Consider the following 26,464-nt stretch of genomic DNA (forward strand, 5'->3'; position numbering starts at 1 on the left):
AGGCTGGAGTGGAGATTGGGACGGTGCAGAGCACAGTGGGGCCCTGGCTGCCTCCGGATAGGTGCTGGGTGTGGGGACAGCTGAGGGGCCCTCATGGGGAAGGGCAGCATGCACTGTCCTGCTCCCTCTCAAGGTTGTTTTTGGCAAAGGAGCTCACTAGAAACTTACCACATGTATGTTCCCTGGGGCTTTTCAGGGACTTCCTAGAGGGCAGGCCCACTGCCCCCCGCTCCCCGCAGTGGGGCAGGATAAACTTGGTTTGCAGGGGCCTGGCTTTCTCTGCGGTGGCACCCACCCTACTAGTCCTAGGGACATCATAGTTAGCTCCTTGCTTTCCTTGGTACGTCCCACCTAGGAGGAGTTCATCAGTCAGGAGTCCCTGGGGGGCAGGGCTAAGGGGCCACCATGGGAAGGAGGCTCAGGTGGCTGACTCCGCTCCCCTGCTGGCTCTGCCCTGACACTGTCTCCATGGAATCCAGGGCTCCAGTTCTAATCATGGGTCAGTCTCTTCCTTGCACTGAGCCCAATTCCTACTGGAAAAAAGGGACATAGGAAAAGTGACCCCCCACCGGCTTTAAAAAAAGACCGCAGCAGGCTTTACAAAGCCATGCATCCATCACCTCCTTTAGGGTCCTCCATCCATTCCTCTCCTTAAAACTCACTTCTCCCTTCTGCCACCTTTAACTCAGGCCCCTCTTTGCCTTGTCTGCCTCCAGTGCACGCCTGAGCCCAGTCATGTGTGACTGCAGACCATGCAGACCACACCCCTCTGTTAGCCAGGGTCATATGGAACTTTCCGTGGACCAATATTTAGACCAGTAGATCTCCAGCCTTCATGGTCATATGACTTATCTGGAGAGTTTAGTAAAAGCCAACTCTGATTTGGTAGGTTCGGCTTTTCCAACAAGCTCCCAGGGTAGGTTGATGCCGCTGGTCCATGGACCACATTTACTATGTGACCGCACTGTGCCAAGCAGGCTTTGCAGGGGAAAAGTTAAGTGTATTAAGTTATGGGCCCTGCTCTCAAGGAGCCATGTGAATAGACTCACATGGGGTTTCTTCACGTTTGAGGGAGGAAGGGATGGAGGGACGGATAGATGGATGGATGACGATCTAAAGGCGTAACTCGATAGAACTGGCCGTACCCAAATGCAGTAGGAGTTCAAGGAAGGGAGAGAGATGGGGAGAGAGCGTTCCACCTGTCTCGTGGGTTGTTGACCTCTCAAAGGGTATCCCTTGGAACCCCCATGTTGTGTTATTGCTTGAGAAGTGCCTGGAACAGATGCTCTCTGGCTCTTGGGAATGGTTGTGGTTTACTGTAGAACCAGTTGCTTCACATGGAACTTCTGCTGGGAGTGCTCAAACATCTCTGCATTTAAGCATTTGTGTTCTTCCTGTATCTCAGAACCATCAAGAGCTGATGAGAGAGACAAATGCTCCTTAAAGGCAGAAAGCTACCCACCTTAAAAAAATGCAAGATTTCACATGAGTTTTGTTGTCTTTGTTTTTAAAGTGAAATGGGAAGATCATTTCTGTATAAAAACAGACATTTCTTCAAAATGTAAGCCTTTAAAAAGCCCAGACACCTTTATCTTTTCCCGCAAAGGTCTAGCTAGTAGGAAGTAAGAAGAAGAGGGGAGAATGAGAAGAAAGGTAGGTCTGAGCCGGACTCGGTGGCAATCAAGGAGTCCTCCAGCTCTGGCCTTGCCTTCACCCCTTACTGCCATGTCTTATTCCCAGGGCCCTGCGGATGGCTCCACACTGTCCTGGGGCCACTGCCATGTCTTCTGGTGCATCTGCCCTTCTTCGCTTCCCTTTGGGAGCCATCCTGTCCTCTCACTGTACCTCTGCATTTCAAACCCCCACCCATGCTTGGAGACACACTTCTCCTAGGAAACCTCCCCCCAGCTTACTCCATGGCTTCCAGAATGCCATTCTTTCTTTCTGTTTCTTTCTTCTTCTTCTTTTTTTAGGGGGTTGGGGAGAGTGGGATACTTTTTTTGCAGCATTGTGTACAATCATTTTTTTCCTATTTCCCCTACAGATGCAGAGGTGGTATCTAAATCCTCTCTGTATCCCCATCTCATACAGAAGTAGGTGCTCAGTACGAGTCCTAAGCTGAATTTGCACGGCACTAGGACAGGATGGAGGAGACTGGGTGGGATTCTTAGTGCTATTTGCATTTGAGAATACGTAGTAACACATTTATGCTCCCATGGAATGGAATGTACACCATAAATCTGGAAAACCCTATCCCGAACAGTCTTGATCCTGTTACTCTGCCCCAAAAATGCCAAAGGAAAACATAAACACATCTTGAAAGACTGTCTGAACGGAGCCCAACTGACAGAAGCTGAGTGTCACTGAGTAAGCTGGATTCACCACCCCCAGGCATGGCTGCTGTGTGAAGTCTGTGCATTCACCACCTGCCATATTTGGGGTGGGCTTACCTCTTTGGAATGTGAATCCTTCTTCACTTTATCACTATTTTTAAATGGGATTTGTGTAGAGGAAGAGAAAGATATCTTTTCTTTACAGCCTCTCTACAAATATCTTTCCCAATTAGGCTGTGTCAACCTGAGTCTAAATTTAATGCCTCCATAAAAGAGAGAAAAATAGTGAAATGGTTATTTTGTCTACATGACACAATATTGCTGATTTAATCCATCTGTTTCTCTGAGTTGGGCTGACTTGGGGTAGATACACTGATTGTGACTGTTTAATTTCTTTCTTTCTTTCTTTCTTTCTTTCTTTCTTTCTTCTTTCTCTTTCTTCCTTCCTTCTTTCCTTCCTTCCTTCCTTCCTTCCTTCCTTCCTTCCTTCCTTCCTTCCTCTCTCTCTCTCTTTCTTTCTTTTGTTTGAGATGAAGTCTCGCTCTGTTGCCCAGGCTGGGGTGCAATGGCACAATCTCAACTCACTGCAACCTCTGCCTCCCAGGTCCAAGAGATTCTCCTGCCTCAGCCTCCTGAGGGACTACAGGTGCACACTGCCACACCCAGCTAATTTTCATATTTTTGTAGAGACAGGGTTTCACCATATTGGCCATGCTGGTCTCGAACTCCTGACCTCAAGTGATCCTCTGGCCTTGGCCTCCCAAAGTGCTGGGATTACAGGTGTGAGCCACAGCACCCTATTGTACCTGTTTAATTTCTAACTGTTCTACCTACGGTTACCCATGCTGTACTTAAAGGTGTAAGTGAGGCTGGCCATGTGGGACACTCATCTCAGCCATCGATGCTCTTCTTCTGCCAGCTGGGGAAAACAGAAGCTCTTTGTTTTCAGTTCAGTAGCTCTAGAAATTGCAGCATTTCCTTATTGGTCTGACGCTGCTGTGATAGAATATTTTTCACATTAAGTGAATGAACATTTATTTACAACCTTTCTCAAATATGGAATACATATTTCCTGTCTCCTCAAAGAGACCACATTAAACTTAAATTAGCATTTTATTGGACATTTCAGTTTATCATTATGAATCACAGAGACTACAGCAGATGCCGTAGATCGGGATATTCCCTGGAAGCATTGATGACTGTAAGGGCATTGACCCTACCCCACTGACCTTCGGCTACCATGTTTTGTATTTGTTGTGTCAACTTCATATTGCTTTTCTGTGTCCTCTCTTACTCTCCCTTTTTGCTGTTCTCATTGTGCTTCATCAACAACTGCTGCTCTCCTATCTTACCTCTAGTTTTCTGCATCTAACTGGTGAGGTCAGATGCCATTATGTGTTAATACAATAATCTAAACTATGAATTAACAGACATGGCGTAAGAAAGACTCTACAGTGCACAAAACGCATAGCTTTATATAAGATAAATTCTGGCTATTTAGTGGTTTAGTAGCCCTTCTTTTCAGTTTCTTGGGTATGGTCTGGATAGTGAGATTTTTGGACAAGCAATTTCCAAATCAGTGATTTGCATATGTGTGCCACATATAGGTCTAATTCCAGTTTGAGTCACAAATTAGAGGTTTTTAATTAGTTGTTTGGAGTCACAGATGGGTAAAATATTAATGTTGGTGTTCAGTTGGCTTTAGAATTTTAATAATTTCCATGGTTTATTTTTGCTTTGTCAATTTAAATTTTAAATTTTATTTTTCTTAAGTCAATTCCCATCGCTGGTGAAAAGAAATTTTCCCACAGGCGGTGGAGAACTTAACTTGTATTCATAGATGGACCATGATTGCTGGAAGGAATCCAAAGCTCTTATATGTAGATACAGTCTATTGGCAAAGATGAATCACAGAGCTAGAGGATGAAATTAAGAACAAATTTGCAACAAAAGTCTGTACCACTTTGCTGCTCACTAAACTAGATCATATTGAACTAGGCTTCGATTTTTTCCATATAGTTTAGTGTGTTCTCCCAAATTCTTTTTTTTTCTGTTGAATTTTTATGACAACTTGTATTTGAAGTCAGTTGTATAAATACCTTTATAGTTGTATCTAAACTATTAGTCCACAGGGGCTTTCTTAACTCCTATGTGTTAGAATTGTGCTAGGCACAGTTCTTGTCCCCAAGCATCTTCCAAGTTCATTGATGAGATAAAGACCAATGGATATAAGGGGAAAAAATTAAAACTACACAAAAACAGATGTAGCTTAGGCTATAAATGCCACGGGGATTCAGAAAGGCAGGGAGAAGTTGTGTTCCAGAGATAACAGAGAAGGCTTCTCAGAGGGGCTTTAACCTAGGAGGTCTTGATAAATGTGTGGAATTCGGTCATTCTATCTTCCAGGTAGAGAATATAGGACCCTCTGAGCCCCAAAGAGGACATGGGGCTCTGCTGGCAAGAGACCAGCTTTCTTCTAGCAGAGATTGGGCCTGAGGAAGAGCCCAGAGCTTAATGCAAGCCCCTGAATGGGAGCATGGAGACTCAGACAAGTAAGGCCTGTGGCAGGTAGGGGAGATGCTGGAAACTGGTTGAATTCTTCCCCGCCTCCACCCAGACTGGACAAAGCCTGGAAGCATTTCCTTCAACAATGAGTTCTTTCCCTTTCCAAACAGAGCACTTGCAACTCCAGCCTCTACCAGGACAAGTGTCAAAGCATGATATGCTAGGGATGGGGTCCCAGGACCCCTGATGGAAGCCTAAGGCCCAGAAGTAGCTTCTTTCAAGTGCTCTCAGCTTCTAGGGGGAAAGCTCCAGAGAAACGAAACTGCCCAGGAGGGCAGAAGTTCTGGTTAGGTCAGACCCCAAATTCTGAGTTTCATTTTGCCTAAAGTTCTTTGGGGGACCATATCGCTCAAGAGGAAGGTCTGTTTGGGGATGTTTCCTCCCTGGTATGAAAGGAGGCACCGGAGACCGAGAGAAGAGACCAGCTAAGCCCTGGGGAGAAGGCAGTTTGGCTAAGGTGAGAGAGGGCGCTCCCCGGGGAAGGTGAGGTGAGGCGGCAAGCGGAGGGCTAGGGGGCCGACTGGGAAATTCTGGCGCTTCTCCCCGGCTCACAGAACTCGCCAGCTGGATCGGCCTCCCCGATCCCTGGCCAGGGCCGCAGCAGTGACCAACCGTCCCTGGCCAAAGCTGCTCTACGCCGGCCGGCAGTGCCCACTCCTCGGGGCCTCCCGGACCCCAGCCAGGAAGAGCAGACACCACGTCTGAGCCTGGGGCTAGACAGTCCCCCCACAGCAGGCAGCTTGCACCGTTTAGTCTCGGCTCCCTCCGTCCTCTGTGGCTCTTTCAGTCCCCTTCCCAGGGCCTGCCCTGCCCCCCACACCTTCTTCACACAGGTCTCCTTCTTGCAGTAACACACCAGCTCTTTTCCTGGCTGTCGGCTCAGGCCAACCTCGGCCTGTGCTCCAGAGGAGGCTTTCAACGCAGAGCTGGACGGGGGAGGGGTGGAGGGCAGTCGCTGCGAACGTCCAGGTGGGAGTCTGGGGACCAGGTACTGCAGGAAAGGGCTAAAAGACAGGTCGGGACAACCCTCCAGATCTGGCTCAGCTAGCCTGTCTCCAAGAGTCAGGACTCTGAATAACTCTGTGGGCTCCTCCCTGTCCCCACTCCCAAACGCCCGACGCGGTGCCCCCTCTCCCTCCGCTGCTCCTTTCTACCGCCTTCCCTCCTGCCTCCCATGTCTTTTCCGTCCTTGGTGTAGGGCTCTCGGCCTGCGCCTCTGCAAACACCCCCCTCCCCTCTAACTCCGGCAGAACTCCGAGGGGAGGGGCCGGAGGCCCCCCTTCCCGCCTGTGGTCAGAGGGGGGCAGCGCCGCAGCCCTGGGTTTGGGGGGCAGGGGCCATCTCTGCGCCCCGCCCGATCAGGCCACTCGGCGCACTAGGGGTAGGGGGCGGGAAGCGTGACTCCCAGAGAGGGGGGTCCGGCTTGGGCAGGTGCGGGCACTGGCAGGGCCCAGACGGGCTCCGGGGGCGGGGGGTTCAGGTTACAGCCCAGCGGGGGGCAGGGGGCGGCCCGCGGTTTGGGCGAGTTCGCCAGCCTCGAAAGGGGCCGGGCGCATATAACGGGCGCCGCGGCGGGGAGAAGACGCAGAGCGCTGCTGGGCTGCCAGGTCTCCCGCTTCCTCCTCCTGCTCCAAGGGCCTCCTGCATGAGGGCGCGGTAGAGACCCGGACCCGCGCCGTGCTCCTGCCGCCTCGCTGCGCTCCGCCCGGGCCCGGCTCAGCCAGGCCCCGCGGTGAGCCATGATTCGCCTCGGGGCTCCCCAGACGCTGGTGCTGCTGACGCTGCTCGTCGCCGCTGTCCTTCGGTGTCAGGGCCAGGATGTCCGTAAGTCGTCCCCCGCCCCTGCCTGCCTGCCTGCTTTCCATGCGTCCCTCAGCATCCTTCTCCCCGGCCCGCTCCAGCTCTGGAGCTCGCGGCTCCGGGCTAAAACAGCTCCCGGGGTCGTAGCGCGCCGACTTAGGCACAGGACACGCAGAAGTTCACCAAGCAGAGTTCTGCGAATCAAGAACTCTGTCCCAGGGTCCTCGGTGCCCATCGCGGTTGCAAATATTTGCAGGTCCCTACGTTGCGCTAGAATACTGAACTTGCAAAGTGTTGGCTCGGAGAAGTTTGCGCACAGATATAAATGGGCTCTTTTCCACCAGCTTTGATCATTAGGCGCACATGCACACAGCTCGCCTCTTCGAAGCTCTTCGAGTTCAGCAAAAACAGATCTCAACTCATCGAACTTAGAAGTAGGAAAAGAGAGAGCGCGAGCGAGGGAGCAGGCAAACGCCAAAGGGTTGACTTCACAGCCTGTCCGAGGCTTGGTGGCTGGTGGGCTCAAAGCAGAGTTAGACAAAGGGGACTAACACTCTGACACTGGTGGGCTGAAATCCCAGGCCACAAAGAACGGCTTCCGAGAGGCCCTCTGAGACCTCAGAGCCTCTTTAGGGCACCCTCCCCCTCCCAGCTGGCCCTGGAGCAAGGTGCAGCCCTCGCGCTCATCTCGACTTCCCTCCGTCCGCCTGCACCTCTCTTCTGATAAAGGGTACAGAAACTTCCAGTAGGAGAGGCCATCTGAAAGACGATAACATTCCAACCAGACCGTGCTTTTCAAATGTCCCCGAAAATAGCTCCCCCCTCCCCGCCGTCTTACCCCATTCCCCGCCGCCCCGAGGTACTACAATGAGTTACTTTTCTAAATTCTGGAACTCACCGAGCCAGGCTGCGTGGTGTGTGTGTGTGTGTGCGCGCGCGTGTGTGTGTGTATGTGTGTGTCAGGGAAGGGGAGCAGGCTGGTCGATTGCTACGATTGCTACAACTATTTCAACCGGTATAGTTAGAGATGGCTGTTGTAGTCGGGTCCAAATGCTGTTCGGACTGCACCTTTCTACCCCTCCTTTGGTAAGGTCCACTGTCTGGGATTATATTCAGGACAAACGAAGCCTGGAAAGTGTATTAGGTAGAGAGGATTTTTTTTTTCCACGTGTTTGGGCACGTTTCCGACGGCTGGGATTCCAGCCCTGTCTTTGTATGTTACAGATTGTAAATCAATCGCAGAGGGAAACTCTTCGGCGGGGGGAATAAAAGTTCCCTGCCTTCGAGGCTCTGTGGGCCCTCTCCTGCCACCAGGCTGTCTCCAGGGATAGCGTGGAAGGCGGGGGGCTCAGGCGGGCTTTCCGGTCATTAGCGCAGCGGGGGCAGGGCTGGAGCCTGCGGCGCAGCCGCGAGGAGCCGGGAGCAGGGGACTCTGGCCCGGTCACCCGGTAGTGCGCTAAGCTGGAGGCGCGCTCCTGGGCATTTGAGGAATACAGCGTGACTATACGTGGCCTGGACTCAGACTGACTATATTTTTGTACTAAATTTGCAAGCACACGCCCACAAAGCTGTCTTCTTGACTGACCCCTGCCTTAGTGCGCAATGGAATTAGCTGGGTGACTTTAAAATAATTCTCAAATTCTCCATCCGGTATTAGGGTCGCTTGCTTAAGCGGTAGAGGTCTCTCACCGCCGCGTCTTTCCCGGGAGGGAGGGATTCCACAGCTTCTCGGGCCCAAACCTTCCAGTCGCTCCTCCTCCCAGAGGGAGTGTGATTCTGCATCCGAGAGGCCGATTTTGAGCCCTGGAGCATCCCACCTTTTATAACTTCCCCCGCCTGGGGTCAGCGGACCCAAAAGTGTGAAGTGGGGAAATGCGCAGCCTGCGTGGACGTCAGGAATGTCAGAAACCTAGAGCTCGGCCACACCCCTCCTCTCCGTCTTTCCACGAGTTCGAGAAACTTATTGGCGGCGGTGTCTTTGACCCTCATCTGCATTTCAGAGCCCTCGCCTCCGAAAGTGCCCCTGGCTCAGGGGAGAGATCTCAATCCTCCTTTGTGAGGCGTGTTTGCATTGGGAGATTGGCAGCGATGGCTTCCAGATGGGGCTGAAACGCTGCCCGTATTTATTTAAACTGGTTCCTCGCAGAGACCTGTGAATCGGGCTCTGTGTGCGCTCGAGAAAAGCCCCATTCATGAGAGACGAGGTCCGGTGGGTTCTCTCGTACTCCCCGACCCCCTCTCCCACAATGCCCCCCCTGTGCCCGCCCGCCGCCACCTCTCGGCTCCAGCCCTGCGCAGAGCGGCGGTGAAGCAAAACAGTTCCCCGAAAGAGGTAGCTTTTTAATTGGCTTGCCACAAAGAATCACTTATACGGCCCCGCGGTAATGAGGGGAACCGGATCAGGCGCGCCGGGATGCTATCTGCAGCCGTTTTGGAGCAGCAATTATGGTGGTGCTGGGCTCCTCCGTCCACACCTAGGGGATCCGGTTACGGCGCTGGCTCCTTTCTGGGGCAGTCATTTAATCCCACTTTTCACTCTCCCAGTGTCTGTGAGCGAGCCGTGTCCAGAGCCGCAGCCACAGAGTCACTCAGCGGCTCTTACACCCAGCGCAGCCTGGCCCCGCCCCTGCGCCCGCGCTTCCCGGGCCGCCCTTCCCCGGGAAATCTGATCCGCACGGGGAGTGGCCCCTCTCCTAGCATTTGCCCCACTCCTCCCTGGGTCCTCATGGGTGAGGGTGGGCTCTTCTTTAGCCTGGGCTGGAGCGCATTAACCGATGCCCCCCTCTCCCACACCTTCCTCACCGCCTGCATTCTACTGCTCCAGCTATTTTAACGGCGGGTGTGTCCCAGCAACTTCTGTATTTTCCCTGGAATCCCTCACCCTCCTGTGATTATCTTGCCCAAAGACTAGGCGGATTTCTTCTAGTGGGAAAGTAAAAGGGAACGTTTATCTTTGAATTTTCACTCTCTTTAAAGAGCAGTGGGCAGGCTCGTTTCTTTCTCTGCCCTCTGGGTTTGTGGCTCTTTCCTATTATTCATCCCCTGCTGCTGCTACTGCCTTGGGGATTTTGATGAGAAAAACAGCGCTGGGCGCTCCCTAGCACGTGGTGCGGGCTCTACAGCCCTTGGCTGCTAAGGAGCGCTCTTGTCAGCACGGGTTTCATTTGCAGCATGAATTCCAGACGGCAGGGCGCTGGTGGAGGAGACTAGTCCCTGCTATTCTTCCTCTGCATTCTTGGAGGAAGCCAGGCCTGGACTGGCCAATCTTAGCCCTAGCCAGGTCTTCAAGGACCCCTGCTCCCCAAACTGGGGTGCTGTTTTCAGATGGAGGCAGGGCCTCTCCAGGCAGGGCTACAGGTGGAGGTCAGCACTGGGGGCGCTTTGGCCCCACTTGCCTCCTAAGCAGTTTATTAGCCTACCCAAGCCCCAACTGTATTGTTTGAATGGTCTATCCTTCTCCCCAAATTGGTCCTAATTCTAATATGGTTCAAAGAATGAGACAAGATCCTAATTCTAATAGCTCATCTTTTCACCCCCCTCTCTTATATATCTATTTTTGGAGCCTCGCTGCTTATAGATTCCAATTTTTGTAGGCAGAATTTTCTACATTCCCTCTGAATGTGAGTTGTCAGTTGTATTTAGCCAATCCCATAATTCCCAGAGGAAGGCAGAAGAAAGAAGACTTCTCTGCTCCTGGGCTGGTGGAGGGGAGGTCTCGCCATTTTTCTGTCTCCTTTCTTTTTATAGTCCCAGAATTCCTACTCAGCATATCTTGTCTCCTCCCTTCCGCTCACCCTCCAACTCCCCCCACCCACTCCATCACCTGGTCTCCCCCATATTAGGTGGGTAAAGAGAATATAGTATAGTAACCCCCACCTTCATTGCTGGGTCAAGATTTTCACTGGTGAATAGACAACATGATGCAAGGTGCATAATAAATATTTGTTGAACACATGGAAAAATCAATGATGTTTTAGGAAAATAATTTTTAAGTTCTATATGTCCAGGTGGCCCCAGCCTACATTCTTCAGCATTTGAATTCTGTCAAGTTGACTGCAACCTCTCTCTTTTTCTCTCTGGCTCCCCACCCCCTCCTTCCCTTGGCTCTCTGCTTCTCCCTCCCCACCCTTGGTGCAGAGGAGGCTGGCAGCTGTGTGCAGGATGGGCAGAGGTATAATGATAAGGATGTGTGGAAGCCGGAGCCCTGCCGGATCTGTGTCTGTGACACTGGGACTGTCCTCTGCGACGACATAATCTGTGAAGACGTGAAAGACTGCCTCAGCCCCGAGATCCCCTTCGGAGAGTGCTGCCCCATCTGCCCAACTGACCTCGCCACTGCCAGTGGTTGTAATTTATTTATTTCCTGTTCAACATAAATAAATTACTTGCAAGCACCGCAAACACGCTCCCATAGATGCTGGTCATCTCTGCAAAGCAGAGGTGCTAGTTATCCATGGGACCCGGTAGCTGGGGTAGAAAGGAAAGGCCACTTCTCACTTGCAGGTTGAAACTGAGTGAATGAGCCTGAGACACTAGAGGGGTCCTTCTTTGCCCAACATCTCCAGAAACATTTGCTTCCAAGACACATGAAGGACAGATGTGATTCTCCAAAAAAAAAAAAAAAAAAAAAAAAAAAAACTTCTCTGAAATCATCTCTGCAAATTACTAGGGCCACTGTGGAGATCAAATGCTCTGTCTGGCCAATCCACGAATTAGTTCCTCCTCTGCCACCGACACCTTGTCTTCTCTTTAGAAGACTTCTATGTATGTGGTCTTCAGTGCGGAGAAAGCTCTGCCAGCTAGTGGGGAGACTGCAGGAGCAGAGGTTCCCTCTTTGAGTTATGGAACATTGGTGGTAGTTTCCTCTCTGTTATTACCTCTCTTGGAGTTGACCATTAATTCAGAAGCAAAATAATAGGAGAGGGAAGGGCTAGGCTTTGGGAGTTCTAGTGGGGACGGGTGGAGACAGAGCCCCATGTGTCTGCGCTGTGGTGGGTGGTTATAAACTCCCAGTTAGATCCAGTGCTGGTGGATGATATATGTGCAGGTGATCCCTTCCCAGCATTCATACAGATGTCCTATCTCCCTGCAGAGTGAGTGGGGACACTTGTCTAGGTTTTTTGGGTAGTTCTTGCTGTCCCCTTCCTGCTGAAGTAGAGAAGGCCATGGCAAGGGAAGTGAGAAGTTGCCTTTCCTTAACACTTCACCAACACTGGCTCCTTCATGTGCAGATTCCCAGATCCTTTCTGAGGGGCCCATGTGAGCGAAGTGTTGATTGCCTTTACTATTTTGCTGCTACCGTGAGGGAGGGGTTATTGACTGGGGATGGCACAGGCTATGATGCTCCGATGCTCTTCATAACTCATATGCCTTGCTGTTTTTGTGTTTTTATTTGTGCTTGCTTCAAGGAGACCCAGCTCTAATGTAAGACCTTTCTAAGTACCTAACTCTTCCTCTGGGAGGGCTTGGGGTTCGGGAAGGGCTTCCTACCCTGTGGGGGGAAGAGAGACTGAATCTGTGCTTTCCTTCTTGTGGCTGATTCGATCTTGAGCTCTTCATTGCCTTTTTGTGCTGCCCTTGCTCCTTTCTTTTGCATGCTGCCTGCTTTTTGAATAACAAAGTCTGGGTCACCTCCATTCCTCATGGGGCCTCAGCAACCCCAGGGCCGCAGTGGCCCTAACACCCCAACAGAGGGGTTCAATGGAGTCACAGGAAGCTGCCGCCTTCCTTGGTTGTGTCCTTTTACTTGTTTGATCTAATGAGTGTTTGAGTGACAAGAGTTGGTATTTTTCCATCTCAAGATTCTTACCTTCTTCTTCTCTATCTTTTTTCCCTAGCAGGGCAACCAGGACCAAAGGTAAGGGCTTTCTTCTTTTTCTTTTTTCATATTTGTTTGCCTTTATATTTCCTGCTTCAAAAGCAATGCTATGTTAATCCAGCCTGTGATTTTCTAGACATCAGAAGATATCTGTTTCAGAGGGCACCTCAACACAGGGGCTGCTGGCAGGGTTTTAGACTAGGGGCTTAGTGGGCTTACTCAGCTTAATCCTGTGAATGTTTCATGTTTCAGGGACAGAAAGGAGAACCTGGCGACATCAAGGATGTAAGTACCAATTATTCTCACCCGGTATTGCAGCTGCTCCTCTAAATGGGTCATTTCCTTGTTCTCTCCTCTGACTCCCCATCCCGTGGGGCTCTCTCTCACAGATTGTAGGACCCAAAGGACCTCCTGGGCCTCAGGTAAGAGAGGGAGAAATCCCTTTCTCTGTCCCTTCCTCACCGCATGCAAGTTACTGATCTGCAGGCTCCTGGCCTTGCTGTCATCTCACCACGTTCTTCACCTTCAGGGACCTGCAGGGGAACAAGGACCCAGAGGGGATCGTGGCGACAAAGGTGAAAAAGTGAGTAAAAAGCAATGCTGCTTGACCCCGGTGGACTTCCCAGGTCCCCCAAGGCCCCACCTTGTGTTTAAGAGCCTGGTCACCTCTTAAACAGCACCCCAGGGACAGATGGCTCTTGGAGAAACACTGCTTCTCATTGATGCCTTTTTCTCTTTATGCCAAGGGTGCCCCTGGACCTCGTGGCAGAGATGGAGAACCTGGGACCCCTGGAAATCCTGGCCCCCCTGGTCCTCCTGGCCCCCCTGGTCCCCCTGGTCTTGGAGGAGTAAGTATGCTTACTTCCCGTTCCTTCAGGCTGTCCCTCCAGAAATGTGGCTTTTAAATTGCTACTTGCACTTACCTGGCTGGCTCCCAGGGCTGCCAGCAGTGTGTACATAGCCTGTCCATGGGCTTTGCCCTCAGGCCTGTAATTTAGTAGAGTCACATATTAGGCATGAGACTGTGGTGCTAAGGGCTGGCTTTTTTCACTAACTGGGATTCTATAAAGAAAGTCTTCAGTTACCTGGCTTCCTGGCATCTGTACCATGTGGTTGATGCTGGGGGGTGGGTGTAAGGGTCAGGAGGAAGGATGACTGGGCACTTGTATTTCCCTGGAAGAAGAGTGACCACTGTCCTTGGAAGACATTTCTCCTTGGTTCTTGCCAAGTACATTCCAAGCAACTGTTTACTCTCATGAAAGAGCTCCACTGAGTGAAGGTGTGTGGCTAAAGTCAATTTTGGAATCAAACCAATCAACAAATTATATGATTGCCTAGTTTTTGCAGGTTTGCTAGTTTGACGTTTGCTGTATTTTAAATTCTTAAACGCAAATGGGCTCACAGATGCCTACGACATCTCTTGCTGAAATATTCCAAGACTGTTGATTTTAGTCTTTTGCTGGGCCTTAAAGTCTTAAAGAATAAAGAACACCCTTAGAAGGTTTGGTTATGTTTCTCCATATATGTTAAGTAATATTTGTCATATTTTAGAGCATAAAAATAATTTTATAAAATGAAATGCAAGGAACTGATACTTCTCCAAATAGCACTTTCCCTTCCAGTGAAATGATTTTGCCACTGTCATCTAATAATCCATTCCCAAAATTACTTTCCAGGCATCAGTGGTAATTCTGATCAATGATAGGTTAGTCTCCAACAATCAGAGTTTATCTCAGTAGAGTTCTTTGTATCCAGATAGAGCTTACCTAGCCAAGTAGGGAAGACCTAGTGCCTTTCAGCCTCCTAATGTTGTTGGGTTTCTTTGCAGAACTTTGCTGCCCAGATGGCTGGAGGATTTGATGAGAAGGCTGGTGGCGCCCAGCTGGGAGTAATGCAAGGACCAATGGTAAGAAAAGACACTAGTTCTTTGCAGCCAAAATGGCAGGAGGTGGCCCTTAGCAGAGCCAGAGAGTCTGACAACCTCTGCTTTACAGATAATTGCTTAGAGTGGCTCTCCTCCATAGTTATGTAACCTCCCATTCAGCTAGCCCAAAGCATTTGGTTTTTAATGGCAATGGATGCCACTTTTAATGATGCGCTGGAGTGACTAAGAAGAATGAAGATGGGGAGATGCATATAGGCTGATCTGTTAGAAGGCCAGTTGCTATTGCTCTTGGAATGAGAACTGAAGAATGCAGACAGCAGCTACTGTTCTCCAGCATCCACAGACTTCCAGCAGGAAATCTCAGCCTGCAGCTCTGACTTGGCGCATGCTAAATGAAACTCAGCCTTTAGTAAACATGGCTGCTGTCCAGGAGAAAGCAAGGCCAGCTTTTCTGTCCAAATGGTGCCTGTAAATAAAAATAGAGTGTTGCGTGGGGAGTGGGAAATGAGAAGGAGCAGCCACTCTAGGCCCCTTGCCCACAGAGTAACTTCTTGTCTTTTGCCCGGGCCGTTGGCTGGGAGAAGATGGCACACTGGAGGCCACTGAGGAAGCATGTGCAGTAAACCCCTCATTTTCTGTTCTGATGCAGGGCCCCATGGGACCTCGAGGACCTCCAGGCCCTGCAGGTGCTCCCGTAAGTATCTGCAAGTCTTTTCGCCTCCATGGTGTTGCAGATGATTCCCAAGCACTATGATGTTTTAGCAGTTTATAGGGATTGACCTGGTATCCTCATTTTACTTTTTAGGGGCCTCAAGGATTTCAAGGCAATCCTGGTGAACCTGGTGAACCTGGCGTCTCCGTGAGTACCGGCACGGCCCTGTCCCTTCTCCGGGGGAGCCTCTAGTGATAGATCACTGGGACCGCAGCTGCTGTCCCTCCCAAGGCTCTGCCCAGCTCTTTCCCACGGTCGGTGGCCCCAAGGAAATTCAGATGTCACTTCCTAGCTGTGGAGGAACTCTGACAGACAGCCCAATGTGGCAAGGACCACCAGGGACTCTGTCCTGACAGCCCCCTTTCCGGGTCACCCCAGCCTGTGCTGTCTGCTGCCTCCCACTGTGATCTCTGCACCTTTGCTCTGACCTTCCCATCTTTCTTCTTCATAGAAGAACTGGCTTCCAAACTACAATGTCAAAGTTTTGTCCATTGCTCAGGTGTCTTCCCACTCCAACCAGCTCTTAAACTCTCCTCCTTTGTTTGTAGGGTCCCATGGGTCCCCGTGGTCCTCCTGGTCCCCCTGGAAAGCCTGGTGATGATGTGAGTACACACGAGTAGACAAATGAGGGGCTGCCTCCTTTGAAAGGGCCTGGAGAGGGTGTGTGCTGCGGGAGTGACAGGGAGGCACCCAGGGTGGAGGTGTCTTGAGGAGCAAGACTGGGCAGTCCCAAACCCTGATGCCATCTCCTATCTATATGGCCACTGTGACTGTGCTGGCAAGTTCCCTGGGGACTGCTTTGGATCCAAGGGGAAGAGAAATAATTAAAACATCATTAGCCCCAGGAAGGGAAATTGAGAAATGAGAGAAGGGAGAGAAAAAATACAAGGCAGAAAGACGTAGAGAAAGAAAAACAAAGAAAGCAGCGTTCAACAACCCAGCATTATCTTAATTGTAAATGAGTTAGAAAAAGCACAGCCTGAGTCAGGATGTCTACAAAGGATGCAAACGAAATGAAGAGACAAGAGTTGGCACTCTTGGGCTATTTTTATGAATAGCATTAGACAGTAAAAGTCTCTCGAGGTTAGGGAGAGCACGTCCAGGCAGCAGAACCTAGGAGAGGAGAGAAAAAGCCTCTCAGGGGAAGTTGGAGGCTGGTGAGGACAGAAGAGCCTGCCCACGGGCTATGCATGTGTCCAAAAGAATAAATCGTGACCCCTGAAAGGCATCCAGGCACGTGGAGTCTGAAGGAGGTGAGGGAGATGAGTGAGCCGGTGGGCAAAGGCATGGAGGGCTGGAAGGAGGGAAGCCCTCTGGGGTGCCCCCACTATGCTACTGCGTCTCTGAGGAAGCTGGGATATCTCTCTCTCTCCCTTCAGGGTGAAGCTGGAAAACCTGGAAAAGCTGGTGAAAGGGGTCCGCCTGGTCCTCAGGTAAACGCCACCTTTCCCAGGCTCAGGTATCTCTCCCAGCGTCTCCCTCCCTGTGGCCTTAAACACAGTTCATCCAGTTCAATGAGGTCACTTCCGAGACGAAACACCAGTAGCCCCTACGTTTATCACAACCATGTTTGTAATCTCCACTCAGGCTCTCATGAGGGAGGCTGAGCAGTTGTTATTTATACCACTTTGCATAAAAAGGGGGGTACGGGGAGGGGTGGTCTGGATTTTACAGAAAGAGCTGTCCAAGTGTGGGGCTTCGAGACAATGCCCTGGTGGCCCAAGGGAGCTGGAGGCCCTCCTGCAGTCCAGGGCAGCTTTCCCCTGTTATTTTACTCTGTGCTCTGAACACCTGCACTTTGGATTGCAGGGTGCTCGTGGTTTCCCAGGAACCCCAGGCCTTCCTGGTGTCAAAGGTCACAGAGTAAGTATCACGGGTGAGAAGGTTGGAAGGAAGAGATGCCTGGTGGGAGAGAAAAGCACTTTGGGGTGCGTGCATTTCTTCCAACTTGGGTTTCCCAGAAGTCTGATTGAACATTTTCTCTTGTTCCCTAGGGTTATCCAGGCCTGGATGGTGCTAAGGGAGAGGCAGGTGCTCCTGGTGTGAAGGTGAGAGGCCAGAAAGTGCAATGGGATGGGGAGGAGGCAGACAATGAGGAGCCCCTCTTCCTAGCCAGGGAGACGCTGTGGAGCTCAGTGGAACTAGCTCCTCAGAACAGCCTTGGCTGGGAACACCAGCCCTACATCCTGACGGGCCAACAGCAGGCCTGGAGAGCTCAGGGCATTGTCCCTCACAGGACTGAAGTTTGTGTCAGTGCGAGCTGAGATGACCAGGGCTTTTGGCGTCTTCCCTAGGAGTTTTCTGGGGGCCAAGAATGGGGTCCCAGACACTGACCTTGAGCATCATTTTTCCAGGGTGAGAGTGGTTCCCCGGGTGAGAGCGGATCTCCGGGCCCAATGGTAAGTATGGACACCCTCCAGGAAGGTTTATCAGACACTCTTCAGACTATCAGATGGCTGCAAAGATCACCCTTTGTGCAAAGTTCATATTCAGTGTTGTAGATTTCATCTGATTGTGAGCAAAAAGCAAAATGTATTAGACAGATGATTTGTTCAAGATTTCACCAACATTTCCTTAAGATAGCCACGTTATCACACTCAAGCTGCTCCCATTTTAAAAAATTCTGTTGAGTCGCAACCTTTTGTCAAGCTCATCTACTGCAAGGAGCAAGGTGTGCTTGTGACAGAGGTTCCCAACAGGTAGCAACAGGAACATTCGTGGGTTCTGCCTGCGGAGAAAACTGTTGGGTGTGATCTGAGGCATCCTGGCTAGTCAAGGAGCCAGCACCATCAGGAGGTCCTTGTTTTCCTGGGTGTGGGCATTCCTCCCTCTCCTCTGGCATCTGCAAAGGGCCCACAGGTAGCAATGGTCGCCCTGAGCACCGTGAAGCCAACTCACGCTTAGGCTGTCCTTGTGTGTGTTCCAGGGTCCTCGTGGCCTGCCTGGTGAAAGAGGACGGACTGGCCCTGCTGGCGCTGCGGTGAGTAATTGACAAAGCCAAATGCCACCATTTGCCGAGCACTTTCGAGTTTACAGGTTTGTTTCTCTTGACCCTCGAAACAACCCTGTGAGGCATAGGGAGTATTGTTATCCCTTAAGAATTCACCCCCAGTGTGCCCATCAAAAATTCCCAGGCTGAGTCTGCACAGTTGAAGGAGGAAGGATGGGAATGGGAGGGTGGATGGGTGAAAGCAGGATTCTCTTAACCGGTCCAGATTATCAGGTAATCCCTTCAACAGCCGCCACCCACTCCCTGGGCAATCCAGTTGGAGTTTACAGACAGACTCAGTTGGCTATAGTACCACCGCGCTGCTCTCCGTTCTTCCTGGTTGCTTAAATGCCCTAGAAAAGTGCAACAGCTGAGCATCGACTCACAGGGCTCTATGCTGGCTGCTGCTGCGAGGGATGTTATGCTACAGTACCAGGGACCACCATTCCATAGGCACTTCCTGTGTTTAATACCGTATATGCTTTACTTCATCTCATCTTCTTCCACAGCCTGAGAGGTGGTTCTATTCTCCCCATTTTACGGATGAAAAAACCGAGACACAGAAAGGTGCAATAGCTTAAGATAAATGGTGCCTTGCAGCCTCAGACTCTGGTGGCCTCTAGTTAATGTGGGAAATTAAGGGTGAGGGGATTGGCAGCTGATGGAGGGTGCAGGGTGCCAGACAGAGGCGTTTAGCTCTGATCCCTTAGCAATAGAGAGTCCTTGTAGGCGCTTGGTCAGGCGAGTGATGCGATGAAAGCTGTGTTTAAGAAAGATTATGCTTTCTGCTGATTTCATACCCCTACCACCCAAGCTCTGAGGCCCCTCCTCACAGGTCCTTGCAGGGCTGGCCAAAATAAAGCAGCTTCACTCCGTTGTGCTGCTTTCCAGCTAATGTGTCTGTTTGGCAGAAGTTTCCCTCAATGGCAGATCAGTGAAATAAGCAGAAGCCTCGACCCCCCTTTGTCAGCCAGAGCTGCTGAAGTGCCTTGCCCCAGGGTCACTTTGTGTGAGGGGATTAGAGAGCACTGGGGCTGCCAAGAAACACTGCTGTTTCTACAGATTAGCAGGAGGCTGGCTTGTGGCCTTTTAGCGAGGCTCAGAGCTGCAGTGGCCCTAGTCTGCATGGGCTAGAGACACGCTCCATCTCCTGTCCTTGTTCCCTCCTTCCTGGGCACAGCCGCCCTGCTTCTTGGTTCTGTTTGTTGGTTCCTGTCCCCACGGTAGTTAGGCTGGTAGCATGTGTAGGATTTGGCTTAGAAGATTGACAACGTTGCCTTTGAACCCTTCTTTGCTCCCCCTCCCTCTCCCCTCCCATCAGACTCTTCTCTGGAGTCTGCTCTGCGAGGCCTCTGCTCTGTGGTCTCCCAGCAGCCTTCTCAGCCTTGACTTCCAGAAGTGGGCTGTGCAGTGTCCGGGGTGTGCAGGCCCCAGACACGGGGCAGGCTCACGGAGATCCAAGTGCTGATCTAGTGTCAAGGCTGGCCTGGAGACTGGGCTGGGTTGGCGTCTGCCTGCTGTGGTCATGTGCCCTCCCTTGGGCCTGACTGTGTCCTCTCTCCAGACTTGCTGCAGGGCGAGGTGGCAGATGCCAGCCTAGTTCTGGCCTCTCAGAGCAGCACGGCAGCTCCCTTTCACTCAGGCCCAGCCTGGGTCTCCCTGCTGGCTAACCCCTGGGGAGAGGGTGCTCCAGGGCTTCCCAAGGAACAGCTTCCGGAAGCAGCAAGGCCAGCCCAGAGGGGCTGTGGCCAATCCTGAAGCTTTATGTTCCTGCTGACATTTTTTCTAAGTCGTCTCTTGCTTTCCTCTTAAATGCCAATCTGGAGAGTCTCCGTTAAGAGAAATGGACCCCAGCCAGGAAGAAGAGTTGAGTTGTATTTAAAACACGAGCTCCCCCTAAAGCATCCTTCTCTAGCTTCTAAGGAGAGGCAGAGACTGGCAGGCAGGACTCAGCAGGGAAAGGTACCCCCCTGACCTGCTCAGTCAGGCCCTAGGCCCAGCTCCATCCAGCCTGTGGCCCTCAGAGTTTGGGTAAAGAGTTCCCTGGGCCCTAAGGAGCCTTGAGAGAGCATTTGAGGGGTGCCACCACAAACTTGGCAGAAAAAACCCTCCCCTTCCAAGTCCAGTCTTAGAGAAGGAGCTGGCAACCTTGCCCTGCTTTGTAAGCCAAAGCCCCTTAGGGCTTGAGCTCAGATGTAGTGTGTGAGCTGTGGCTGGTGCCCTGCCCCATCAGGGAGCCAGTGGGAGACATCCTGTGGGCATCTTTGTTTTCTGGAAGCACAGGCTGTCTGGGGATGGGCCAGAGGAAGAGGCAACCTGGAGTCAACCAAGAGGAGGCCCTAACCAAGCCTTAACCGGAGAGGTTAACCAAGCCTTGAAAGCGCTTCCCCCTGAGCAGGCAGGAAGCACTGAGTCCACGTGGTTGCCTCGCTGTTTCATTTCCTTGTGCTCAATTCTCTCAGTCTTTAAATGATCACTTGGCCTTGAAGTTACGGATATTTGGGGTCTGAACTGAAGTTGAAGAAAAGAGGAAATGATTTAAGCTTTGTTTAAGATTAGGGGCCAGGTGCGGTGGCTCACGCCTGTAATCCCAGCACCTTGGGAACCTGAGGTGGGTGGATCACCTGAGGTCGGGAGTTCCAGACCAGCCTGGCCAACACAGCAAAAACCAATCTCTACTAAAAATAACAATAAAAAAATTAGCGAGGTGTGGTGACACATGCCTGTAATCCCAGTTACTCAGGAGGCTGAGGTAGAAGAACCGCTTGAACTTGAGAGGTGGAGGTTGTAGTGAGCCAAGACCGCACCACTGCACTCCAGCCTGGCGACAGACAGAGCCAGACTCTGTCTCAAAAACAACAGCAAAAAAAGATTAGAAGAAGCCCACTACTGCCCTCCGGCCACCCACTCACACAGACACCAAAGCTGCAGCCCACACCTGGCCATCCTCGTGCTCTGCCCTGGGACACCCAAGACACAGTGTCTCCTTCGTTTTCTGTAAGGGTGGGCCGGGAGCAGGGATGGACAGGGCCTGTGGGCACCGCTCATGGTCACTTCCTTCTTGCTCACAGGGTGCCCGAGGCAACGATGGTCAGCCAGGCCCCGCAGGGCCTCCGGTAAGTTCATTTCATCCTCAGCAGGTCGTTGTTGCTGTGCTTTAAGTCCTGTTAAGCAGCCCAAGGCAGTCTGCAGGGTGTATTGGGTGCAACCACAGCAGCACTCCGATGTCTACTGGAAAGGGGGAAGAAAGAGAAGAAGTTTGTAAACATCAATTGAGCATGTCCACGACAAGTTTTGAAGCACGGGCTCATTTTCCCCAGCCATCCTTGCGGCGGTCTTTTTAGAGGAGGGAGGTCAAAGGAGTTTCTGCTTCTCACCACAGAGGTAGTCAGAAACTTGCTTTGCCTTCTGAAGCCGGGCAAAGTTTCCTGGGGACGTGGCCTTTTAGCCACGATGGATGTGGAGTGAAATCAGTACAGAGGAGGGGAGGAGTGTGAGGTGTGGGGGTGGCTCGCTTTGGAGGCCAGAACTGGCATTCACCTCTCTTCTCATCCGCCTGCTCTCTCCAGGGTCCCGTAGGTCCTGCTGGTGGTCCTGGCTTCCCTGGTGCTCCTGGAGCCAAGGTAGGCGCCCTGTTGTCCCATCAGGAATTTCTGGGTGCCGAGAAGCTGTCCTTTCCCCGTAACCCTTGCTCACTGCTTCCTCAACAACCACCTGCTCCCTTCTAAGAAGTAGCTCCTCACCACCCCACCCACTGGCCCCTCCATCCAGGCAGGGCCAAAAGCCAGACACTCGCAGCCTCACCTGGAGGGAAATTAAGACAGAAGATAAAATGTGGGCGATCCGGTTACAACTTTGGAGTGGGAAAAGGCGGACAGAGAAGAAGACAGGGACATACCAGAGGCCTGGCAGGGGCAGAAGGCCAGGAGTGGCAGCACAGGGAAGCAAACCTAGGGGAGACCCAACAGCTGAGCAAGCTCGGGGCCCTGACGGGCACTGGAGGGAACTGGGCAGGGAAGAGGGCACAGGCAAGGGAGGCCCCGCTCCCCTCTGGGTTTCTGCTTCATTTGGGGTGCCTGGCTCTTCCAAGCCATGTTAATGGAGTTCTCTGGAGGATTACTAGAGGCCGGTGGGAGGCCAGCCAGTTCAGGGACAGGCCTCGCAGCCCAGGAGGGATTCCAGTGTGAACGTCCCTGGGAATGAATAAGGAGCCTCCATGTGTCACTGGCATCAGGTTGCTTTTCCCCTCCTCGGGGTTTCCATGGCAACCAGACAGTGTCTGAGGTCCTGCAGCCGGGTGAAGGAGACCCATTGTGAAGAGGGACGGCGGAAGGTGAGGGGGGCTGACCTTTGGAAAAGAATAATTACCAAAGTGAAGCAGGAATGTTCTGAGAAGAAACCTGAGGAGGCTCTGCCCTCTCTCCAGGCCAGCAGCCCTCCCCAGGGACTCTGCCATCTAGAGTGGGCTGTAATTTTCAGGAAAAAATGAAAGTAAAAGCACAAGCCATTCTGTGGGGAGGGGGCTTGCTAGAGGCCCCCCCAAGGGGAATTGGGCTGCATTGAGAGCAGGGAGGGGCAGAGTCCCCATGTGCTTTTGCCTTGGCTTTCTGGCTTACTGAGAACAGACTGGGGCCAGAGCCAGGATGTCACTGTTCACCCGTCAGCCAGATGGGAGTGAGGTGGTGCTCTGAGCCGGGATGTTCAGAGACTTAGAAGGGACCTCAGGTCCTCAATAAAATAGAAAAACAGGAGGTGGGGGAGAGAGCGGTGTCCGTCCATCACCCCACGGTGCCAGGATGGCAGGGTCCCCAGCCCACGATTTTCTGATGGTGTCGATGGAACAGCAGGTTGCCCATTGCTGTAGTATGTAGCTGTGTCGTGGCGTGTGGAGGCTCACTGTGTAGGGATGAGGTGAGCAGTAGAGGGGGCAGGCGTGGGAAGTCATCAAGTCATCAGCTCGGTCAGGCAGGGACAAAAACGGCAGCGTGACCTGTGTGTGAATGCACATGCTCATGTGCAGGGTTGGGTGCGTGTGCATAATTCAGTACTGTGCTCGCAGCTGGCCCTGAGCTATTGCCCACCCACTAGAGGTCTGTGTCCCCTCTCTTCTTCTTCATTTCATCCTCCCTGTCTCTTCCCAGGGTGAAGCTGGCCCCACTGGTGCCCGTGGTCCTGAAGGTGCTCAAGGTCCTCGTGGTGAACCTGGTACTCCTGGGTCCCCTGGGCCTGCTGGTGCCGCTGTAAGTGCAGCTTCTCTTTGGCCTGGGGGGTCTTGACTCTGTACTTTGCTCTGACAGTTGTGGGCTCCACTCACCAAACCTTCGTTCTGGCCCAATGCCTGTCCCCATCTCTAGATGTGTCCCCTTCTATCCCATCTTCCCCTTGAAACACACAGTGGGAATGTCCCTGAAATGGACAGCACCTATGCCAGGTCCCTGGATCTGGACCCTGGAGGGCTGGAGGTGGTTGGGGTTCATTCTTTGCTGCTTATTTGATAATGTCTCCTTTTTCAGGGTAACCCTGGAACAGATGGAATTCCTGGAGCCAAAGGATCTGCTGTGAGTGTTGCCGCTGGACTTTGCTACCCCAAGAGAGCCCGGTCCTGCCTCTCCCCTCTCCTGACACCCCTCCCTTCTGCTCATGCCCACAGGGTGCTCCTGGCATTGCTGGTGCTCCTGGCTTCCCTGGGCCACGGGGCCCTCCTGGCCCTCAAGGTGCAACTGGTCCTCTGGGCCCGAAAGGTCAGACGGTAAGAGCCCAAAGTGACCCCCAAGTTCCACTGACATCTCTGGAGTCAAACCCCATCACCCCTCTTTCCCACACTCTCCTGCCCTGGCCTCACAGCAGCCTCCATCCGAGGGCATCTTGAACAGGGGTTCTGGGGTGGGGCAGGCTCCCTGGAGAGAATCTGGTGTGAGGACCTGCCTCTCTTTTCAAGGGTGAACCTGGTATTGCTGGCTTCAAAGGTGAACAAGGCCCCAAGGGAGAACCTGTGAGTATCTGCCCCCAAGCCCTTGTCTTCTCTGCTGCTGTTCTATGGGGCACAGGCCTCAGCCCCACTGCCCCACTGCCTACCTCCTCCGGGGCTCTATCCCCCAATCTGGGTCCTTTCAGGTTATGCCTGGAGACTTAACAGGGCTGAGAAGGCCCAGATACAGCATCAGCTCCCATCCTTGGTTTGGCCAGTGTGAACAGCTGGATCTTTAGACCCTCTCCCTTCCCTCCGCCCTGCCACGGCTCGTCCTTTATGGCCTCTCGTCCTCAAGCCCCCCCGGCCCTGAAACAGTTGCCCAGGCTACTTCCTCCATACTCTGAATGGAGGCTTGCTCCAGGGCCCGGTGAAGGCTCACTCTTTCTCTTTCTTGCTGGTCCTCAGGGCCCCGCTGGCCCCCAGGGAGCCCCTGGACCCGCTGGTGAAGAAGGCAAGAGAGGCGCCCGTGGAGAGCCCGGTGGCGTTGGGCCCATCGGTCCCCCTGGAGAAAGAGTAAGTGAATGAGGAGGCTCCATCCCACGGGGGCTGTGACCTCGAGAGGGAAGTGGAGTCCTTGTGGTCTGTGTTCTGGTCAAGTCCCATGACTTTTCCGCATGTCGTCCTCCTCTTTCTCCATCCACACCACGGGGAGAGGCAGTCTGATCCTGAGTTGTGCTGCCAACTGCCAGACTGACGTGAAATAGTCTGAGTTCCTTCCCAGGAAGGGGGGCAGGCTCCAGAAGTTAACCTCTGAGAATCCTGCAGGCCACAGCTACTGCCCCCCAGAAATTGGGGTTGGTGGGTTAGTGGGATGGACCCGCTGGAGCTTGGCTGGGTTGGGGCCGTTCTCACTCGCTGCCTCTCCTCCCTGTGGCTCCTTAGGGTGCTCCCGGCAACCGTGGTTTCCCAGGTCAAGATGGTCTGGCAGGTCCCAAGGTGAGTGGGAGAAGAGGGGCTGGGGTCCCTCCCTGCATCGCTGAGGTCACGTGGTATCCCACTGACTCCCTATGTACCCTTGTAGGGAGCCCCTGGAGAGCGAGGGCCCAGTGGTCTTGCTGGCCCCAAGGGAGCCAACGGTGACCCTGGCCGTCCTGGAGAACCTGGCCTTCCTGGTGCCCGGGTAAGTAGCAGAGCGGCTGTTGCCCTTGGCTTCAGACTCTGGGCAGACCCTCGGGCCCTTCCTGGCTGGCTCCCTCCAGCCCTGCACTGCCAGGATTGGGAGGTCCTGGGGCTGGCTCCTGACCCCACCCTCTTCTCTCTCCTGAACAAAGGGTCTCACTGGCCGCCCTGGTGATGCTGGTCCTCAAGGCAAAGTTGGCCCTTCTGTAAGTCTATCCTCTGAGGGCTGCTAGGAGGTGGGGGGATCTCCCTGGGGAAGCAAGGGAAAAGAGAGATGGAGTTGGGGTTGGGGAGGCCTGGAGTACTGTGAATTTTGAGAATCGTGATGGGGGTAGATGGTAGGCACTGGGGCCAGATGTAACCTGTGCAGTAGCTATGAGCACTGAAAATGCCACCCCAGTACGCATTCGGGGCTTATCCTTGGGGGACTGATGGCATCGTGTGTGCACTTTCTGGGGCAGCTTTCTAAGCTCAGTGGTGTCTTGTTGTAGATGGGCCCATGGGTGTGATGTGGTCAATCCTAGATGCTGAGCATGTGTGGCTGGTGCCTAGTCCTGGGCCTGCCATGTAGGCCCTTAGTGGATGTTGGATGGGTGGATGTGGTCAGAGTGTCTATGTTCTGAGAATGGTGTTCTCTCTTTCAGGGAGCCCCTGGTGAAGATGGTCGTCCTGGACCTCCAGGTCCTCAGGGGGCTCGTGGGCAGCCTGGTGTCATGGGTTTCCCTGGCCCCAAAGGTGCCAGTGTAAGTAATAATTTGCTCTCCTATTTCCTTCCATGTGGTGCTACCTACCTCCCTGCCCTCTTGGGGAAAGGGCTGGGTCCTGAGTAGAGTTTAGCCAGGGACAGTGATGAGTGGGGCTCCTGTGCCATGGGTGGCAGTGGGGGGTCTGCATGTGATTTGGGGAAAATCTATGGCCCCACAGAGCCTCGGGGCATTGCGGCCATAATTGTTCCATGTGGCAGTGCCCAGCAGGCTGGTTGCCATTATGGCCCCTGAACAGAAGAGAAGCGCTGGTACTTTGCTTTATCTTGGCCGCCCATCAGGATGTGGCCCCAAGCCTCAGTCCCTGCAGCCCGCTCTGCCCCCAACTCCCTCCCAAACCATCCGCCTCATGGCCCTGCCCTCTCTTTCCTCCAGGGCGAGCCTGGCAAAGCTGGTGAGAAGGGACTGCCTGGTGCTCCTGGTCTGAGGGTAAGTATCCTTCCCCGCTGCCCATGGCTTGGTGTTGGCAGGGCATCTGCAGGGAGGACAGGGGAACGGCCTCCCCATG

At 52.7% G+C, this 26,464-nt stretch overlaps 1 protein-coding gene and 2 long non-coding RNA genes across 4 annotated transcripts in view; 1 reads left to right on the forward strand and 2 right to left on the reverse strand.

The window, feature by feature from the left end:
• The first annotated feature begins 6,594 nt into the window (after nucleotides 1-6,594).
• COL2A1 (collagen type II alpha 1 chain) overlaps nucleotides 6,595-26,464 on the forward strand; it is a 31,286-nt gene continuing 11,416 nt past the window's right edge. The window contains exons 1-28 of the mRNA XM_058433496.1: nucleotides 6,595-6,722; nucleotides 10,836-11,042; nucleotides 12,539-12,555; nucleotides 12,769-12,801; nucleotides 12,906-12,938; nucleotides 13,046-13,099; nucleotides 13,263-13,364; nucleotides 14,345-14,422; nucleotides 15,051-15,095; nucleotides 15,207-15,260; nucleotides 15,662-15,715; nucleotides 16,493-16,546; nucleotides 16,923-16,976; nucleotides 17,108-17,161; nucleotides 17,468-17,512; nucleotides 18,040-18,093; nucleotides 21,174-21,218; nucleotides 21,672-21,725; nucleotides 23,244-23,342; nucleotides 23,616-23,660; nucleotides 23,753-23,851; nucleotides 24,041-24,094; nucleotides 24,479-24,586; nucleotides 24,956-25,009; nucleotides 25,095-25,193; nucleotides 25,345-25,398; nucleotides 25,837-25,935; nucleotides 26,332-26,385. Coding sequence (XP_058289479.1) covers nucleotides 6,638-6,722; nucleotides 10,836-11,042; nucleotides 12,539-12,555; nucleotides 12,769-12,801; nucleotides 12,906-12,938; nucleotides 13,046-13,099; nucleotides 13,263-13,364; nucleotides 14,345-14,422; nucleotides 15,051-15,095; nucleotides 15,207-15,260; nucleotides 15,662-15,715; nucleotides 16,493-16,546; nucleotides 16,923-16,976; nucleotides 17,108-17,161; nucleotides 17,468-17,512; nucleotides 18,040-18,093; nucleotides 21,174-21,218; nucleotides 21,672-21,725; nucleotides 23,244-23,342; nucleotides 23,616-23,660; nucleotides 23,753-23,851; nucleotides 24,041-24,094; nucleotides 24,479-24,586; nucleotides 24,956-25,009; nucleotides 25,095-25,193; nucleotides 25,345-25,398; nucleotides 25,837-25,935; nucleotides 26,332-26,385 — 1,887 coding nt within the window. The 5' untranslated portion in view covers nucleotides 6,595-6,637. The remainder of the gene's footprint in view (nucleotides 6,723-10,835; nucleotides 11,043-12,538; nucleotides 12,556-12,768; nucleotides 12,802-12,905; nucleotides 12,939-13,045; nucleotides 13,100-13,262; nucleotides 13,365-14,344; nucleotides 14,423-15,050; nucleotides 15,096-15,206; nucleotides 15,261-15,661; nucleotides 15,716-16,492; nucleotides 16,547-16,922; nucleotides 16,977-17,107; nucleotides 17,162-17,467; nucleotides 17,513-18,039; nucleotides 18,094-21,173; nucleotides 21,219-21,671; nucleotides 21,726-23,243; nucleotides 23,343-23,615; nucleotides 23,661-23,752; nucleotides 23,852-24,040; nucleotides 24,095-24,478; nucleotides 24,587-24,955; nucleotides 25,010-25,094; nucleotides 25,194-25,344; nucleotides 25,399-25,836; nucleotides 25,936-26,331; nucleotides 26,386-26,464) is intronic.
• Nucleotides 16,057-21,125, reverse strand: LOC131382284 (uncharacterized). The gene is made up of 4 exons (XR_009211599.1): nucleotides 21,041-21,125; nucleotides 18,012-20,946; nucleotides 17,448-17,621; nucleotides 16,057-16,226 (listed from the first exon to the last, which is right to left on the reverse strand). It is a non-coding gene; the product is annotated as an uncharacterized LOC131382284 (long non-coding RNA).
• On the reverse strand, nucleotides 21,133-25,180 carry LOC131382285 (uncharacterized). 2 transcript variants are annotated; one of them, XR_009211600.1, is made up of 3 exons: nucleotides 24,453-25,180; nucleotides 21,643-23,092; nucleotides 21,133-21,333 (listed from the first exon to the last, which is right to left on the reverse strand). It is a non-coding gene; the product is annotated as an uncharacterized LOC131382285 (long non-coding RNA). The 2 variants fall into 2 exon arrangements; XR_009211601.1 differs by having other exon boundaries at nucleotides 21,643-21,906; nucleotides 22,001-25,180.

Source organism: Hylobates moloch, unplaced genomic scaffold (genome assembly GCF_009828535.3).
Source record: "Hylobates moloch isolate HMO894 unplaced genomic scaffold, HMol_V3 SCAFFOLD_22, whole genome shotgun sequence".
Taxonomy (NCBI): Eukaryota; Metazoa; Chordata; class Mammalia; order Primates; family Hylobatidae; genus Hylobates; species Hylobates moloch.